Here is a 16,760-nt window from a genome sequence, read left to right on the forward strand (position 1 = left end):
CCCCTCCTTTGCTTTCCAAATCCCTTGAACTTGGTCTTCCCTGAAACTACGGGCAGGTTCAGTCACTTCACTCTCAGGTCGCTGCCCCATCCTGCTGGCCCCTCCCTCCCTCCCCCAGAGCCCTGAGCATTTCCACACCTGTCCTGCCCTGGGTCCCCATGTCCTCGAGCCCCGGTGTCCTGGCATCCCTCCCACAGGACACCCTCCGTGCCTCACCACAGGGAGCATCTTCCCGCCACCTTGTGTGGCAACCTGACTCATGGCCCCAGGACCTGACAATGTCCCCAGGCCGAGGGAAGACACGTAGAGATGCTTTGCAGTGGTGCAGCCGCCACCGGAAGCCTCCCGAGGGTGCATGGCTGGCCAAGGGGCCGGAAGGCAGGCCGCTGGGCTCCCGGGGCCCTGCCGTCCCCACGCCTCGCTGGGCCCCAAGGACCCAGTGCTCAGAAGGAAAGGACTCTGTGTGCGGTGCGACCCAGGCTGTGACCAGGCTTTTCCTGCCAGGTGACGACTCGGCGCCCACACCCCTGAAGAGGGCTCCCTTCCCCTCTGCCAGGTTCCAGAAGATTCTACAATCCCCCGTCCCTCCCAGCACCGAGTGGTCGTCGCCGTGGGCAGCTCTCACGCAGCAGGAGCAGTCAGTGGAACGTGCCATCTGCTCCCTCCTCTGGAGCAGACGCTCGAGGATCGATAAATCCCGCAGATTCGGAGAGCAGTCCTCACTGATGCCGAGCGACATGGTGTCCAGGGGCCCAGGACACCGGCCTCCCATTGCCCCGATGTCGCCGAGGAATGAGGTCCCTGCGAGGCCGTCCCCCTCAACGCCCGTGGTGCCGGCTGCTGGTCAGGGTGTGAGGTCCACGTCCTCACCACTCTGGGCTGGCGTGGGCGCCCCACGGGCCCCCACAGCGGTGTGGCGTCCACCTCTGGGCTCCTGGGTGTGGAGGACGCCCCAGCATGGCTGCCTGGGCACGGACGGGGTCCCCCTGCCTTTCTGGAAGGTGGGACCCAGCTCTGCTCTCGGAAACACAGCACCACAGCCGGGGGAGCCGCCTCTGGGGTCCCACCGCGAGGGCGCGAGGGGACTGATGGCCAGGCCGAGCCCCAAGGGTGTCACGGCCACCTCTGCCCTGCGGCCTCCCTGTTGTGGCACAAGGCCCGTGGCTCCTGTGGCCCTGCCCATGTCACAGACGGCGGGAGGCTGGGGGCAGGAAACGTCCCCGCCCAGCGGGACCCCAGCTCCGCCCTGCCGGCTCCTGGGGCTGTGACCCGGGCAGGAGCCTGGGCCCCTCGGCACGACCTCCTCATGTGACAGCGACACGCACCTGGGGATGCTGGTGAGGTAGGTCATGACATTCTGGAACTCCCTGTCGGGGACGTCGCTGAAGGCCGGGTAGTCCGGGAAGGTGATGACGGGGCTGCCGTCCTGCCCGCGGCCACCTGGGGAGAGAGCAAGGAGCTGAGCCGGGTCCTCACAGCGCGTCTTCTGTTAGGAAAGAGCGCTAGCTATTCAGGGCGTGCAGGGGACCGTGACGGGGGAGGCCATCTGGTCCAGACAGGGGCGCCTGGGCGGCTGTGAGGATGGCCACAGCTGGTGCCACCACGCCCCGAGCACCCAGGACATGCTGGCACCGTCCAGTGGCTGGGCTCGAGCACCACGGCCAGACGGGACGGCAGGTCGCCCCACAGGGTGGGGGCATGACCCGGACCTGAGGGACACCGGCGTCCCAGGACAGGCTGGGGGACAGAGCCAGCCCCTCGCCCTGTCGGCTGCGCTCTGGAGCCTCCCCTGCAGAGGCGAGGTGTGCGGGGCTAGGGGACCCAGGCATGGGCCCTGCAAGGATGAGCAGCTGTGCCCTTTCCTGCTGCTCCTGCCGAGGGGACGTTCTAGAGACGCAGGCAGGAGCCTTGGGCTGCGTCCGTCTCAGGGCTGACCCCCGGCAGCCCCTGGCCTCCTCCCGAGGCACCCCTGGCCATGCCCTATGCCTTGCCCCCAGGTCCCAGCACAGCCCAGCTCTGCCGCACCCCACCTCCTCCAGCCCGGCACTCACCAGACAGATAAGCAAAGCGCTTCTTCAGCTGGTCCTGGATGTCGGCAGCACAGAGCGGGGTGATGTCCTGGTGCATGATTTCATCTGCAGGGAGAGCAGAGGGACACCCCGGTCATTTGGTGCAAACTGTCTCACGTGGCCGCGCGCATCAGCGAACCCCTAAGGGGACCAGCGGTGATGTGCTCAGAAAAAGGGATTTCAGTTTCCAGTGCGCAGAGACCTTTGTTTCTGGTGCACAGAAGCTGTGTTCCCGGTGGCTCATCAATATTTAAGGTGAGCCGTGTGTCAGAGGCACAGAGGAGGCGGGAGGGAGCAGGAGGGAGGAGGGGCACGCAGGCGGAAGGGCTCCTGGACTTGGGGGCTGGGAGTGGCACCCACCCAGCACCCGCTCTGGTCTGCTGGCCCCCACCCCTCATCTGGCAGTGGCCCGGGCATCCCCGCGGCCACTGCACCCCACGCACAGGTCAGCAAGGACACCGGGCCACATGCATGCAGAGGTGTGCCCCGCCTGCCCCATGCAGACCCGGGAGGGCACCCCGCCAGGCCCCTGAGCCGGACGCTGATGGGAAAGGTGGCCCCGTGTGCAGGCTGCGAGTTCTGGATTGGGGTCTGGGGCAAACTGGGAGCACTGCAGCCATGCCCTGGAGGCGTTGCCAGGAAGCAAGAAGGCTTGGGGACACCCTGGGCGCCCGGCGTCGGGCTGCAGGTGTCACTGCGGAGCAAGTGAAGCTGGCAGCGGCCCCCGCCCTGGTGTCTGTGGGCGCCTGCCTTTCCGAGTCAGCACCACGCTGGTGCTCACGTGACTCGCGGCCAGACCCCGGCTGCACGCCGGAATTTGCACCGTGAGACCTTTACACGGTTTCTCAGAAGAGACTCCGGACCCGTGCTGACAACTTGCAGACTCTCCCACACGCCGTGTGAGACCCGGGCCGCAAGAGCCCTGAGATGCGGGTCGGGGAGCACGGCCAGCCCGGAAACCCCAGGGGAGCTGCCAACCGCTGCCTGCGCGGAGCAGCCGCCACCTGGGCTCTTCCTGTCGTGCGAACGAGCAGGTGTAAACAGGGGACACAACCAGGCACGCGAGCGGGCCCCACCACCGGGGTCACTCCTGCAGCCGCCACCCACTGCGCGCCCTGCCCTTCGACCCTGCCCGCCGCCGACCGGGTGCCCGCTGGCCCCACAGAGCGGCGGTGGTGGCGTCAGGAAGCGACAGCAGCCAGTGCTCTGAAGGTGGGGACCTGCCACCGTGTCCCCTACGGGGAGGCCGCCGCCCACGGGCAGCGCGAGGTCTCAGCAACGGCTCTCCTTCCTGTGGGGAAATCAGGACCGGGAACATGCTCCAGGGGAGCTCAGATGTTCTCCTGAATCCCCGGCAGGGCGAGCGAGGGGCAGGGGCTGGGCCGCACTTCCCTCCGCGCGGCAGGAAGGGGTCCCTGCACGGTTAGCGCCAAGCCTGTGCCGCCGGTGCTCAGGTTCAGCCAATGCAACCTCAGGGCCGCAGACCGCGGAGGAGGGGTCTCTGGAAGTCTGCAGAATCCCGGGGCGGCGTAAAACAGCGCGGACACCGAGCTGGCACGCCCCTTAATGTGGACCGAGCATCTGCGAGGAGCACAAGCACCGCCTGGACAGTTCCCTGGACGCCGCCGCCACCCCGACCTCTCCACTCCCGCCAGACTCCCTCAGCCCACGAGGAAAGAAAACCTTGAGCGTCCGGGCCCCTGACGGACACTAATTCTTGACGGGGTCCGACCAGCAAGCCCTCAAGCCCACCTCCTCTCCAAACGCCCATGGTCCTGAGCTCAGTCCTGAGCTCGGCCCACCCTGACGGTGCAGGGCCTTCCCACGTGCTAGAGTCAGGGCTGCTACTGTTGACCATTCCCGTACTTTCCGTGACAGAGGGACAGTCCTGCTGGCTGGGTCCATGTCAGCGTGAGCTTGGTTCCTTGGACAGATGTCTCTGGGCCTAGTCACCCACCCTCCTCTGTGGGCACTGGCCACTCTCATGTTCCCAGAGCTCCTCCAATGGATGGACCAAGGTCCCTCAGGCCCCAGGGCCTTTGCACAAGCTGCTCCCTATAACGCTTCTCCCATGTCTGCTGGCCAGTCCAGTCTTATTCATTCCCGGCCAAGACGTCACCTCTTCAAGGGGGCCTTTCTCCACCTCCTGGCCTGGGCCAGGCCTCACAGCATCCTGCACGTGGGCCTAGAGCCTGCAGGCCCACCGCACAGGCCCAGAACCTGGCCCAGCGGCCCCCGTGACAGCGGCTTGAGGAACTGTGTGGGGCCGAGGAAGCAGGAGATGCATTAGAGGGTGACGTCACAGGCTGGCACAGAGTGCCCAGAGCCCGTGGACTGCTGACTCCATGCATGGCCACTGCAGCCGAGCTGGGGATCCCGTGGGGGGGAGGGGGAGGGGCAGAATGCGTGCTGGGCAAAGGCCCTGTAGCCCGCACTGGGAACAGCACCAAGTCCGAGCAAGCGGACTCCATCTCAGGTCACCACGGCTTACGTGGTCACTGGCCAGCCCTCATGAAGCTGGAGCTGAGTAAGGACCAAGGCAGCAGCTCTGTCGAGGTCACCTGGCGGCTTCGTCAAGCCCATGGGCACCCCTCCCCCTGTGAAGGGCGGGCCCCGCCCACCCCCCTTCTCACGCAGACAGGGAGGGGCCGCGGTTTGTGGCGGAGGACACAGGGCCACCGGTTCAGCAGGAAATGGGGGAGCCCATGGGAGAAGGGGCAAGCCTCCGTGACCAGAAGTCTGGACAGGAAGGGGGTCGCCCAGCCTGCGGCTCAACCGAGGGGTCAGGCGAGGCCACTCCCGCATAGAACCGCTCTGTGTGAGCACAATGCCTGACAGATGACCAGCGCTGCCAGCAGTCCTATCTGGGCCAGACGTGGAAGGAGGGCCCTGGGCGATGAGGGTCACTGGGCCTCGTCTGACGGAGGTTAATGAGGGGCGCGGGCACCGAGAGGGCAGCCCTTCCCGCCGGGCCCCCGTGGGGCCGGCTGGGGTGCAGCACGGCTCTGGGAGCCCATCTAGGACAGCAGCGCCCAGCACGCGGCTGGGGGCGCACGGCCCGCTCAGCGCTCGGCTCACGATGTTCAGCCCCAGACAAGGACCAAGGGGGGAGGCCCCAACCCCCACCACCTGCTTGCACAGAGCCACCGCGCCTGGCCCCTCGGGGCTGCAGGCACAGGGCAGGGGTGCTGACTGTTCCTCTATGGCTCTTTCTTCCCGACGCGGTGAGCATGCCCTGCGGAGTCCCCTCCTCCTGCGAAGTGACTTGAGGACCTGCTTTAGTTGAGGACAATTTCCTAACGGAGGCTGGGCCGCCTCTGGCTGTGCCTGTCCACTCGAAGGGGTGTCGAACCTCGGCTTCCCACAGCATTGGCCTCCTGCGGCCGTGACAAGGGCCTGCGGTAGGTGCAGAGTTCAGTGGCGGTGACTGTCCCAGGTTAGGGAGCCCTGGCACACCGGGAGAAGCTTCGAATTTGGGTTCAGAGGCTCGTCCCTGCTGCTTCCTGGGGAGCTTGGGCCCCGCTCGAAGGGAGACAGGCACGTCATGGGGGCCAGCAGAGGCCCTCGGCCGCGTCTGTATCTGCCTGAAAGTCCACACCCGAAGGCTTTCATTTGCTTTCTACCAAAACACAACTGTAAGGTCTTCCCCGTGTCCACAGTGAAGTGGCACATGGGTCATTTCAGTAACACGCATGGCGGGATTCCGACGTCACGGAGCCTATCCAGCAAGCTCCAAGCCAAGAGCAAAGTGCACGTGGACGGAGCAAGGAGAAAGGAGGCCACGTGTGGGTCAACCCAGACTGAGCGGGGAGGACACCGAGGGGGGGGGGCAGATGAGCCGTCGCAGAGGTCAGGGGGCAGGGCCGGGCCCACTGGGGCAGGGGGGCTCTGTGATTTGGGGTCTACACTGGTTGTGTGGCCGGCTCTCGTGACAGGCACGACTGTATCACGTCACATGGCGAACTCAGTTCAGCAAACATTCTCTCTGACGTCCTCGTCTCAGGAAGCAAATCCTTACACGGTTTTAAATAAAATGCTGCTGGGCCTTGGCGGTCAAGGAGAAGCGAGTCCTCAGGCACCGAGGGGCTGAGCGACATCAGCCTGGGGCCGTCGGGTCTGCCTCTCCCGAGCGCTGCTCCAGGCCTGTGCCCAGTGCGGAGCCTCTGGGGCCACGGGGACACTGTGTGCAGGTGAAGACAAGACGCACGCCCGAGGCCCAGCGCACCTCCCCAGAGCTCCCGACCCGCACCTTCCGGCCCGCGACCCTTGCCTGCTGGGCAGACAGCACCGGGGGGCCTCACGATGGGCACGCGGAACCGACAGCAGCCTCTCCCGGACGCACCGCATTCCCATCCCGTCCACGCCAGTCCCAGCCCTCAGGGGGTTTCAGAGCCGGGCAGGGCCTCGAGGCCACCCGTGGGAGACGCTTAGCTGAGGGCACACCTGTTTCCAGTTTGACGGCCAGCAGGTCAGAGGCTGTGCTGTCGGCGACACACTTAAGCACAGCAGGCGGCCGTGTCTGTTTCCCGAGAGCGGTCAGCCAGGTTGGGGACGCGCCCTCCCGCCCGCACAGGGTCCCCGGCGTGTGCAGGCTTAGGGCACCCACCCAACTTCTGAAGAAACAGCTCTGGGAACTCCGTCCCGTAGGAGGTTAGCGGCATCACCTCTGCCCCGCATCCTGCTCGCCGCCGGGCCACAGAGACGCCACACACTCGTCTCTGCCAAGGGCGGCGACCCGGCTCCGAGGAGCCTCAGGGTCCTGCTGACCGTAGGCCCCAGGCAGCTCGAGGGGCGCACAGAGCCGGCACACCGCGCTCCGCCCTGGCCCGGGTCTGAGCAGCACACAACCCGCCGGCCCTTGGCCAGCCTGGCTCCCCCTGGAGGGTGTCTGGGGTCAGAGCCCCAGGGGGTCATCTCGGCACACCTCGAGGGTTGGGGACAGCAGTGCCACCCTCCACCCTGAACGGACCCCAGACTCTCGGGTGCTGGGCAGTTGGGCGTGCGGCCTGCGTGCAGCTCCCGCCGAGTAGAGGGGAGGCAATGGCCAGGAAGCCCCCCCGGCCTGTCAAAGCCAAGACATGGTTCTCATGTCTTGAGTCGAAATTCTGACTCGAGCCCCTGCTGAGCCAGGGCACAGGCTAAGTAAAGCCCCCCGCAAACCCAAGGCCTTCAATCGGTTAAGAAGCGAGTATTTCTTGACCGTCTACACGATGACCGGTCAGACGCCTAAGAATTCCTTAAATGTACCGGCGGGCCAGCACAGTTCCATGGCCTTCCAGGTGCCCCCCGGAGAGCGAAGCTTTAATTGTAGAAATAGCGTCACCCCAAGGGGTGGACGCAGTATCATCCCATTTGTTGGATGAGCAAACTAAGGCACAGAGAGATCGAGTCACTTGCCTGAGGCTGCCCAGCAGGACTTTGTGGATTCCAGGGGCAGAAGCTCAAAGGAGCAGGGGTGCAGCCGGTCTGAGGCTTGTCCTGGGGGCCTTCCAGGGATGGAGTTAGAGGAGGCGCTGCTGGGGGCGCCTGGCCGGTGAGCCGGGAGTAAGGGCTCAACGGAGTAGCAGCAGGAGGGGGCGGCCCTCTGGGTGGGCCTGGGCCACGGCGACCGTGGGTGGGCGGGTCCTCACCCGGGCGTGCCTCTGTGGGTCCCTCACCCCGTCGCTCGGCGACGATCTTCCTTACAGTCTGAGCGGAATTCTGACTCGAGGCGGGGACACGGGGTGTGGAGCTGCTGGCGCCCCCATGCGGCCTCCTGGGCCACGAGGGGTGAGGGCTGCGGCCCGCGGCCTGAGCCCCTCTTCCCCCACTTCCCGGGCGGGGGTCCCTGGTCCAGGCAGAGGCGGGCACCGGGGCCCCAGGTGCTCCTCCTCCTCCTCCTGACCCGGTGTTGGTCGGCCCGCACGACCTGGGTAACGGTGAGGTCCGCTCCGGGTGCCCGGCGCCTGGCGGGCGGTGGGTATTTGGTTGTCCCCAACGCCCTGGGTCCCGGCCGGCGAGGGGACGGGCCGCGTGGACCGCACAGGTCTCTCTCAGTGTTTTCTACTCGGCTGCCGTCACCCACAAGAACAGCATAAGCACGGGAGACGCCGTTCATTTCCACGCGGAAGAGGACAAGGCTGGCGGCCGTCACGGCTGCCCGCGGCACACGTGCACGCGCACGCACAGACGGGCCGGCGCGAGGGCACTCTGCTCGCCGCACAGACGAGGAAACGGCGCGAGTCAACCCTGAACGTTTGCTCCAGACGTTGTTTCAGCACTAGATCTGGAAACCGAACCCCCTTAGAGGAGGGAATTCCTAACGTGCCTCCGACCCCACATCCGGGAAGACAAGGACCCAAGCGCCCCACAGGCAGCCCTGCGTCCGGGTCGCACAGCGGCCCCTGCTCTCTCCACGTCCTCGCTCAGCCCTGGAGGCTGTTTTGGGGGGACGGGGCCAGCCCGTGAAAGGCCTCCCGCGGCCTCTGGGGGGAGTCCAGGTCCCCAAGCACAGCAAAACCCAGCACCACATGCTCTCCCTGCATGTGGGAGAGAACCGCCTCCGGCCGTTCTGGACCATCCTAGACCATTCCAGAACATTCCTTGGGCTTGCCCTGCTGGCCGGGAAAGTCCCTGTGTGAGTAAGAAACATCATCACACGCTTGGTGCACGTGGGTGCTCCCTGTGTTCTGGGTGGGCACGGGCCCCACGCTGGTGAGGCCACAGGAGGCCAGAGGAGAAAGGTCCTGGCCACAGCATCAACCCCAGCTCTGCGTGTTTTGGTTCTACACTTGACTAGAAGGCGCCAGAGCCTGGAGCACATCTGGATGAAGGCAGGGAACAGCTGTGCCGTGTGGGGACAGAATGGAGTCTGCGCTCAGGGCGAGTGTGGCCACCCGGGGCACGGGGGGCTCTACCTGCGCCTGGGCTCCCTTGACCTCTGCTCCTGTCCCTGCTGAGCAGCTCTGATCTCCTCCTGGCAGAATCCTGTCCTGCACCCCAAATCCCTCAAGCGGGCAGGAAACACAGGAAATGGGAGACCCTCGTTGGTGAAATGGTAGTGGGGCATCCAGCCCCCCAGGAAGCTCACTCTGCCCTCCCAGGACTGAGTGCGAGGGACACAGGAGGTGGAGGCCAGCGCCCAGCCCGCAGCCCGGTGACCCAGGCCCTAGGGAGGCCTCTCTGGGGACAGCGCCACCTTGCTTCCTGCTGGGGGCCCACGATCCAGGCCGGCAGGCGTCTCGCCAGCCAGGACAGGACAGGCAGGGAGGGGGGCTGGCCCGCCAGGCAGCTTCCCATGGCTCCACGGCTGCTGCGAGTGTGTGGTGCGGCCGGACCTTCTCTACCGAAATGCCCCATTTATCCATCGATTGGGCATCACGAACACAGCTGGGTGGCACCTTGCCGTGCACTCCCTCTCTGGTTTTCAGGCCCACAAAGGTGACCGGAGAAATGGGCACAACACGGAGACCCTGCAGGTGGACGTCTGTGAGCTGCACCGCCCTGCCCTGGCTACAGCCCCCTTGGCCCCGAGTCTCCCCAGAGCAGCGGACAAGAGGGGTGCACTCCCCACAGGTCATGGAGCGGGGGTCCTGAGGGCGGGGGCTCGGGGACAGGTGCTGACAGCAGGGGGGCTGGCTCTAACCCGGGAACCAGGAGCCCCTGGAGAACCGAGAAGGCGTCCTGTTGCCACAAACAAGGCCTCCATCACACCCGCACGCGGCATCCCCACAAGGCCCCCCATCCTGCCTGAGTGCTGGCCTGGGTGCCTTCGGGCTTTCAAGCCCCCACTTGTCCCAGAGCTCCCTGCAGCCCCCGGTGTCCGCACCCCTGTGCGCATGCGGCGCCCACTGCACACCATCATCAGAAGGAAAACGGAGTGCAGCCAGGAACTCCCTCTCAACTTCGCTGAATTTGAAATCCCTGTGAATCCAAGAGTCGCACAGGGAGGGCCGTGCTGCCCCCTGGCCTTATGGCAAAGCGTGCGCCTGCGTGGGTTTGGAACCAGCGATGGGACCCAGAACCTTCACAGAGTCTGTGCCCCGTAAGGCTGGGAACCGGGCGGGAGGCTGTCCTCACCCGTAAGCAGGGGCAGGAGCGTGGGCTCACCACTGGTCCCATGCCGCTGCCGTGTGGCCAGGGTGAGGCCAGCCAAGGGTCCCTCCTCCTCTACCTCCCAGACGAGCCTCAGGACAAGGATGTCTTTAGGGGAGGTTACAGGGCCTTCCAGCCACGCTCCACGGGCAGATCAGAAGCCTGATGGGGACGTAGTTGGCACCAGACAGATTTTTAAGGCACGAAAGAGGGAGGAAGCCGTCGCACAGAGAGCGCTGTGCGCTCACGAAGCCACCACATCCCGCACGAGTGCCACAGCGGAGCCTCAGGTGACATCAGGAGCCCGTCAGGGGCTGGTCCCCACCCGCACGGTGCAGGGCCAGGCCCAGGGGACCACAGAGCAGGGAAGACCGGGGCCTCTCGGCCTTGCCTACAGACGCCCCCCCGGGAAGACACACCAGACACGCCCGCGTGGCCCAGGGATGAGGCCTCGTGGCCACACGGGGGTCCCAGTGGATCATACGCCACCACCCAGTCAGTCTTCAGGGCCCAGGACAGGCTGATGGGGTCAGGGAGGTTCACAAGCTCTGCCAGGCGTCGGCCAAGCTGGCCCAAAGCAGGGCCGGGGGATGGGGGGGGGAGGTGCCATGGAGGGGGAGCCAGCCCCTCCCAGAGCTCGCTGACGGCCGCCCTGTGAGCTCCTGCAGCGGAGGCGAGGACCCTCCCTGGCACCTGGGCACAAGGTCTCGTGGGCCTGTCATTCTTACCGATGCTCTTGTGAGTGCACGTTCCATGCTGTCCCAGGACTGCACGAAGTCCTCAGATGAATACCCTCGTGAGGCCTGGACTGGGCCCCGGGACGGGGGGGCTGGGATGATGACATTGAGGACAGACCCAGCGCTCGGGGCCCCAGGAACCCTGAGCCCAGAGAGCTTCTGGAGCAGTGCTCGGCCCAGCCCCCGGGAGAGAGGTGTTCTACAGACCAGCCTCAGGCCAAGCAGGCCGATGCCTGAGGACCAGAGCCAGCGCCCAGTGCTGGGGAAGACAGGAAGGGAGGGGGTGGAGGGGGCGGCACCACCCCACACCTGCCCAACAACCAACCGCTCCAGTCTGTGGGGTCAGACCGCTGTCTCCCCCTCATTAGAAGCCTCGACTTCGGGTCACAGCCCCAGGGCAGCGTCTGTGATGGCCGCCAGCCCCCCTCAGTCGGGCTTTGGGCTGAGACTCCCACAGAGCCTGGCCTGGCCCTCCCCAATGCCACGCTCCCTTTCTAAGTACCACGAATTCCATAAATCTAAAAGCAAATAGGACGTTGTGTTACCCTTCATGCAGACACATCTTCAACAAACAAGAGGGGGCGGGGCAGGACTGGCGGCAGGCACGGGAGGGCGCACGTCTCTTGTCCCTGGGCCCCGCCAGGACGGCTTCTCTCCAGGAGGACCAGCAGAGCAGGGCACTGTGCTCAAGATGCTGGCCGGCCGGGAGCCCCCCACCTGCTGGGCACACACGCGGGACAGCTTCGGAGAGGCAGGGGTGGAGACAGAGGGGTGGGGGCCAGCGGATGAGATGAAGAGGGAGCTGGCGGGTCGGGCTTTGGCAGGGAGGGGTCACAAACCACCGTCAACCTCGCTGGTGTATGAGGACAGGGCAAGAGGCACTGTCCCCTGGGACACGGACCTGCCACGGCCTCCCCTGTGGCCTCCTGCTGACTCGGGGCAGGTACTAGCCTCCACCTGGGCAGGCGTGAGGGAAGATGGGACATCCCTGCTGGTGACCAGCAGGCGCCCATCAAAGCCAGCGTGCAGTGACCTGGGGCTGGAGGAGCCTCGAGAAGTGTCCCCACAGCAGCCACAGGTCGAGGACCGACCGCCACGCGCACCAACAGCTGCTTCTTCCTTGAGCAACAAGCACCTTTGTTTTGGGGAAACAGCCAGAGATGGAGGCGAGGGGCCGGGCAGCCCTCAATCCCACCAGGCCCGGGGCCCTGGCGCTCCTGCCCCACTGCCTGCTCACTAGCGCAGCATGTCAGAGCAGCCCTGAGGATCCGGCGAAAGTTCCAAGAATCGGAACTAGACCCTAGTTAGGAAAACGAGGGCACGTCTGGGGTGGCCGGCGAGGCTGCGCTGGGGCGGCTCCGGGGACAGAACGCACGTCAGGCGCCCCAAGAGCGCTCACGGCCAAGCCCCGTCCCCTGCGGCATGCGCCCAGGCCTGCAGCCTCCTCGCCACACACTCCGCTCCGGCTCCCGCGTGTTCACGTGAGCCGTGACCCTTCCCGCGGGGCCGCCTGGGCGGTTGGAGCCCGATCCTGGGGCTCAGGGACGTTCATGGCCTCAGCCACTCACCACACACCCAGGTGTTCGTCATACAGCTGGAAACTTCTCGAGTTTACCGGTTGCCACTGGCAGCCAAGATTTGACTGATTCGTTCCATTTACAGAAACAGCTATGAATTCTTTGTCCCTCTTTGTCAGAAGAACCCGCTTGAAAACGTGCTCATGACAAGTTACTTGAGGACCAGCAGTCCTCCGTCCTCAGGAGAGCAGCAAGGAGGCCCTCCCGCAGGGTCTTTGTTCTTGGGGACCTCGGGGCAGGTCTCAGAAGTGCCACCCCTGTGACTCCAACGGGAACAGGTGCAACCAGGGAGGACCAGGGAGAGCCAGGGGGCCGCGCACCATCACGGGCTGGGGCCACAGAGGGAGAGCCCTCCAGGGGCACGGCCCTGCCCCAACCCCCAGGTTCTCGGGCTCTCACGGGCACGTGCACAAGCCTATCCACGGGAAAGCGCAAACAAAGGGGCCTCGGGACAGTCCCTCCGAGGGACACTGGCAGGGGGGGAAGTGAAAGAGAGCCCTGGCTGAAGCCCCAAACCCACAGCGGCGCTGACACGCCCCCTCCCCCGCGCCCCCCTACGCGCTCGGCTCCTGCTGCACTGGCTGCCCCCCAGCCTGGATGCCACGCAGCCCCACCCCCCGCACTGCCCCCCACCTCCAAGCGCCGGCTCTCGCGGCCCCAGACGCACCTGTGCTGGCCTTCAGGAGGAGCCACCGCCCGGAGAGGTCCTGCGACAGCAGGGAGATGCGGCTTAAGGTCATGCTGTCCCCGCCAACGTGCGCGTCAGGAGGCGGCGGCCTGCCTCCCGGAACGCCCGTCCTGGGCGCACAAAGGAAGGCGGCAAGGCTCCATTTTGGGGCTGCCAGCCGGCCTGCCCCCCAGGGCCTTGGTGCTGGCTGCCCAGCAGCGCGCAGCCCAGCGAGCGTGCAGCTCACTAGATGTGCCCGTGGCCAGGAACTGCCCAGCCCCCTTGGCAACCCTCAGGCGGCCCCAGCTCCCTCCCCGCCGCCCGTCACACCCTCCCTGCAGGGGCCCCACGCCCGGCAAAGTGGGCCCCCAGCCCTCTGGTGGGGCAGGGTCCGAACCTCCAGGCGGGGGGAGGGAGGGGGGCGCGTGGGGGGGTGAGGGAGGGGGGGCAGGGGCACCTCTCCTGCCCGACCCGAGTCTGTCTGTCCTGTCTGTCCTGCTCCTTGGAGAGCGTGTGTGTGCATGATGTTCACGTGTGTGAACGGGTCCTGAGCAGCTGATATGCAGACGCCCCCAGGGGCTAAGAACATGGAAAATGTAATGGGAGGGGGGACCCTTGGGGAGCTCATTAAAATATGGGCTTGGTTCTGGCTGGGGGTGCGCCCAGCCTGGTGCTAACGAGTCCCAGGTGACAGGAGGCCATGTCTGAGGGCCAGGCTGTGGGCAGGAGGAGCCGAGGGGCTGAGTCCACTGCTGGCCCCCACCGAGCCCCCCGCCCGGGCCAGCAGGGCCTTCACACTGGAGCAGGGCTGGATTGGGGTCTCCTGATAGGCACTGGCTCAGGGACCTGTGCAGGGGGTGCCCCCAGGGGGCTGCAGGATCACCGTCACAGCCCTGACAGCTGCCGGCACCTGCTCCACACCCCCTCCCTCCTGTCACGTGGCCAGGCTGACCTGGTCTCGGCTGCACATTTCCAATCCCTCTTTCCTGACCGCTGCTCCCCAGCCTCCCCCACCGACGCTTAATTCGTTGGCCCAGGGACAGGCGGGGACATTCAGGCAGAGCAGGGTGCAAGCCCCTGGCTCCGTGGGCTGTGCCTTCAGAGCCTAGCCCACCAGCCTCCCCCGTGGCCAGCCTTGCCGGCCTCACCCCAGCTGGAGTCCCCGCCGTAGGGCTGGCTCAGCGCTGGGCAGGTCCGGGCAGGGGTGCCCTGAAGTCCAGCACGCAGGGGGACTGTGCCCAGCAAGTAACCGGCAACCAAACAGGGCTGCTGAGAAAGGAGGTGTCAGACCCGAGGCTCTGCCACCAGGAAGATGCTTCTCCCTCCCCGCGCCCCCACTTTCGTGCTACAACTGTCTCCTGTGGCCTAGGCCTTGGCCTCCGGGCCCACAGCAGAGGCCCAGTGCCGCCAGCAGCCAGCGGCGTCCCCAGGAGGACAGCAGCCTCGGCGGTGTGACCTCGGCCACGGGCCGTCTGCACCACTCTGTCGTCCTGCACCCAGGACGCCTGCCCACGTCCGGCCTGCCGGGGGGGCGCTCTTCACAGCATACCAGGCCTGGGCAAGAGTGGGGTCTTGAACCCAGGGACACGCAGCCATCCTGGGGCCTCGCCTGCCTCCTTTCTCCAGCCTCGTCTGGGACAATGGCTCCCCTAGTCAGCTGAAGTCCAGCCCCGGCTCCTGACCACCGGACTCACAACTGACCACGTCCACGGGCTGCCCTCCAGGCCTGTCACCACCCTTCTCATGACATGGGTGTGGCCGCGTGCGTGACGGCACCAGTCTTCCTGGTTCACTGCACAGTGAGCTGCTGCAGAGCCCCATGGCCTCCAGGCCCCAGGCCCCGCTCTGGAGAAGCTGAGGCAGGTGGGGTCCTAGCGGCCCCACGCCCACCGAGCACGCAGACCGCTGGCCCCGGGGCCCAGGCAGAGCGAGCACACGCCCTCCTCTGAGATGGGTCCCTTCAGAACCAGGACACGGCGTTTACAGAGGAAGCTGCTGGTCGGAAGGTCTGCCCTCTGCAGGCATGTGATTCGTTCACCCCAGAAGTGTGTGCCAGCTGCTCTGGGAGGCGTGGGGACAGGACGTGGCAGTGGTCAGAGGGGGTCGAGGCGCACAAGCTACTGCCCCAGCTCTGGGAGGGGCCAGACCAATCCCGAATTAGTACTGGGACGGGCTGGGCTTTGCCCCAAACACCCACAGGGCTGGTCCATTGCTGGCTTTGAGTTTTCCCTCCTGAACACATCCTTCTCTGAGGGACACCCATCACCCGCCCACCTCGAACTGTGACCACCATCATGCCCCAGGCCCCTGGTGCTCATGCCCGCCCCTCACGGCCTGCCCCGGAGCGCTCACACCTGCCCTGACCCCAGGCTGGCCACGGGCGAGCTCGCCCTGCATCCCGTCCTGCTGCCCGTGCAGGACCGAGTGCGTCGGCACAGGCCTGTGAAGCAGCTGCGGTCACAGCCGGGCGCATGGAGTGGTGACGCACTAGCCCACCGCCCCTGGAGGCCTGTGTGCCCCAGGTGCCCACTGCCCTTCCTGTCCCCGGCTCTGCCTCAAACCGCTGCCCCTCCCTCTGCGGCCCTCCAGGCCTGCTAGGAGCAGCCAGGGCCCCGGGCGGTTCTGCTTCTGGCTTCACCTGCATCCGGAGCTACGTTTTCAGGGCTGCCGATCGGGCGGGGGGCGGGGCCAGCCCTCCGGGGCCGGGCCATGCGGGCATTTCTGACAAAATCTCCAGGGCCAGAGGCCAGCAGAGAGGCGGCTCAGGGCCCGGCGGGGGCAGGGGGTGGGAGGTGCACACTAGGGGTGTGTGGACATCAATTCTGATCAGGGACAACCTAGTCACTTTTCTCAAACACAAGCAGAGCCCCAGAGCCCGATTTGCATTTTCTTGCGTGTGATGGGCCGTGAGGCCTCTGCAAGCCAGCAGGCACCCGGGGCCAGAGCTCTGCCCACAGTCCGCACAGGCACAGGCTCCCCCTGGCGAGGGGCACATTCCTCACTGGGCCAGAAGATTCTGCAGATATTCAAGGCACTCAGACCAATAACAAAGGCCACTTCCTGTGGCTCTGCCCCCACAGTCCTCCAAGGTCAAGGAGGAGGAAGGAGGGGGGAGCCCCAGGGCTGAGACTCCAGGAGGGTCAGGGCACACCGGGCAGGGCAGCGGGCGAGAGCAGACCCCCGGCTCTGGCCTCGGGGGCCGTCTGGGGCCAGGGCCTTGGTGCGCCTCCCTCGGGAGAAGCCAGGGGACAGGGGGGCCTGTGTCTCCTCCTCAGCCCCAGGTGAGTGACCGACACTGCGCGTCACCACAGATGGGACAAGCTCGTTTACGTGAGGAGACGCGGCCTTGGTCAACGTCTGCAACGCTGGCGCCCAGGGCAGGCGATGCGCACGGTAAACACGTTGCGGAGGACACCTGCCCAGCGCAGCCCCCCACCCCCGCTGCCCCCGGCTGCCCGACGCAGGTGTCACTGCTTCCTCGTCCAGGGGTGCGAGGACAGCTCGGCCAGGCACACAGCAGTCTCCTTGGGGCCAAACCTGCGTCCCCTTGACCTTACAGACCCCACATCTGCATGACCTTAATGCATGCCCCAGACCACAGTGCAGAGAACTGCTCCTGCCAGTTTCTGTCCGATGC

General features: G+C 66.2%; 1 protein-coding gene across 7 annotated transcripts in view; it reads right to left on the reverse strand.

Moving 5' to 3' along the window:
* The window catches only part of MCF2L (MCF.2 cell line derived transforming sequence like), a 75,598-nt gene that overhangs the window by 41,044 nt on the left and 17,794 nt on the right, over window positions 1-16,760 (reverse strand). For all 7 annotated transcript variants that reach the window (XM_029936423.1, XM_029936418.1, XM_029936422.1 and 4 more), the window contains 2 exons: window positions 2,052-2,135; window positions 1,326-1,440 (listed from right to left, as the gene is read on the reverse strand). In XM_029936423.1, the coding sequence (XP_029792283.1) occupies window positions 1,326-1,440; window positions 2,052-2,135 (199 nt within the window). Of the gene's footprint in view, window positions 1-1,325; window positions 1,441-2,051; window positions 2,136-16,760 lie in introns of those variants that run through there.

The sequence above is a fragment of the Suricata suricatta genome, chromosome 4 (assembly GCF_006229205.1).
Source record: "Suricata suricatta isolate VVHF042 chromosome 4, meerkat_22Aug2017_6uvM2_HiC, whole genome shotgun sequence".
Taxonomy (NCBI): Eukaryota; Metazoa; Chordata; class Mammalia; order Carnivora; family Herpestidae; genus Suricata; species Suricata suricatta.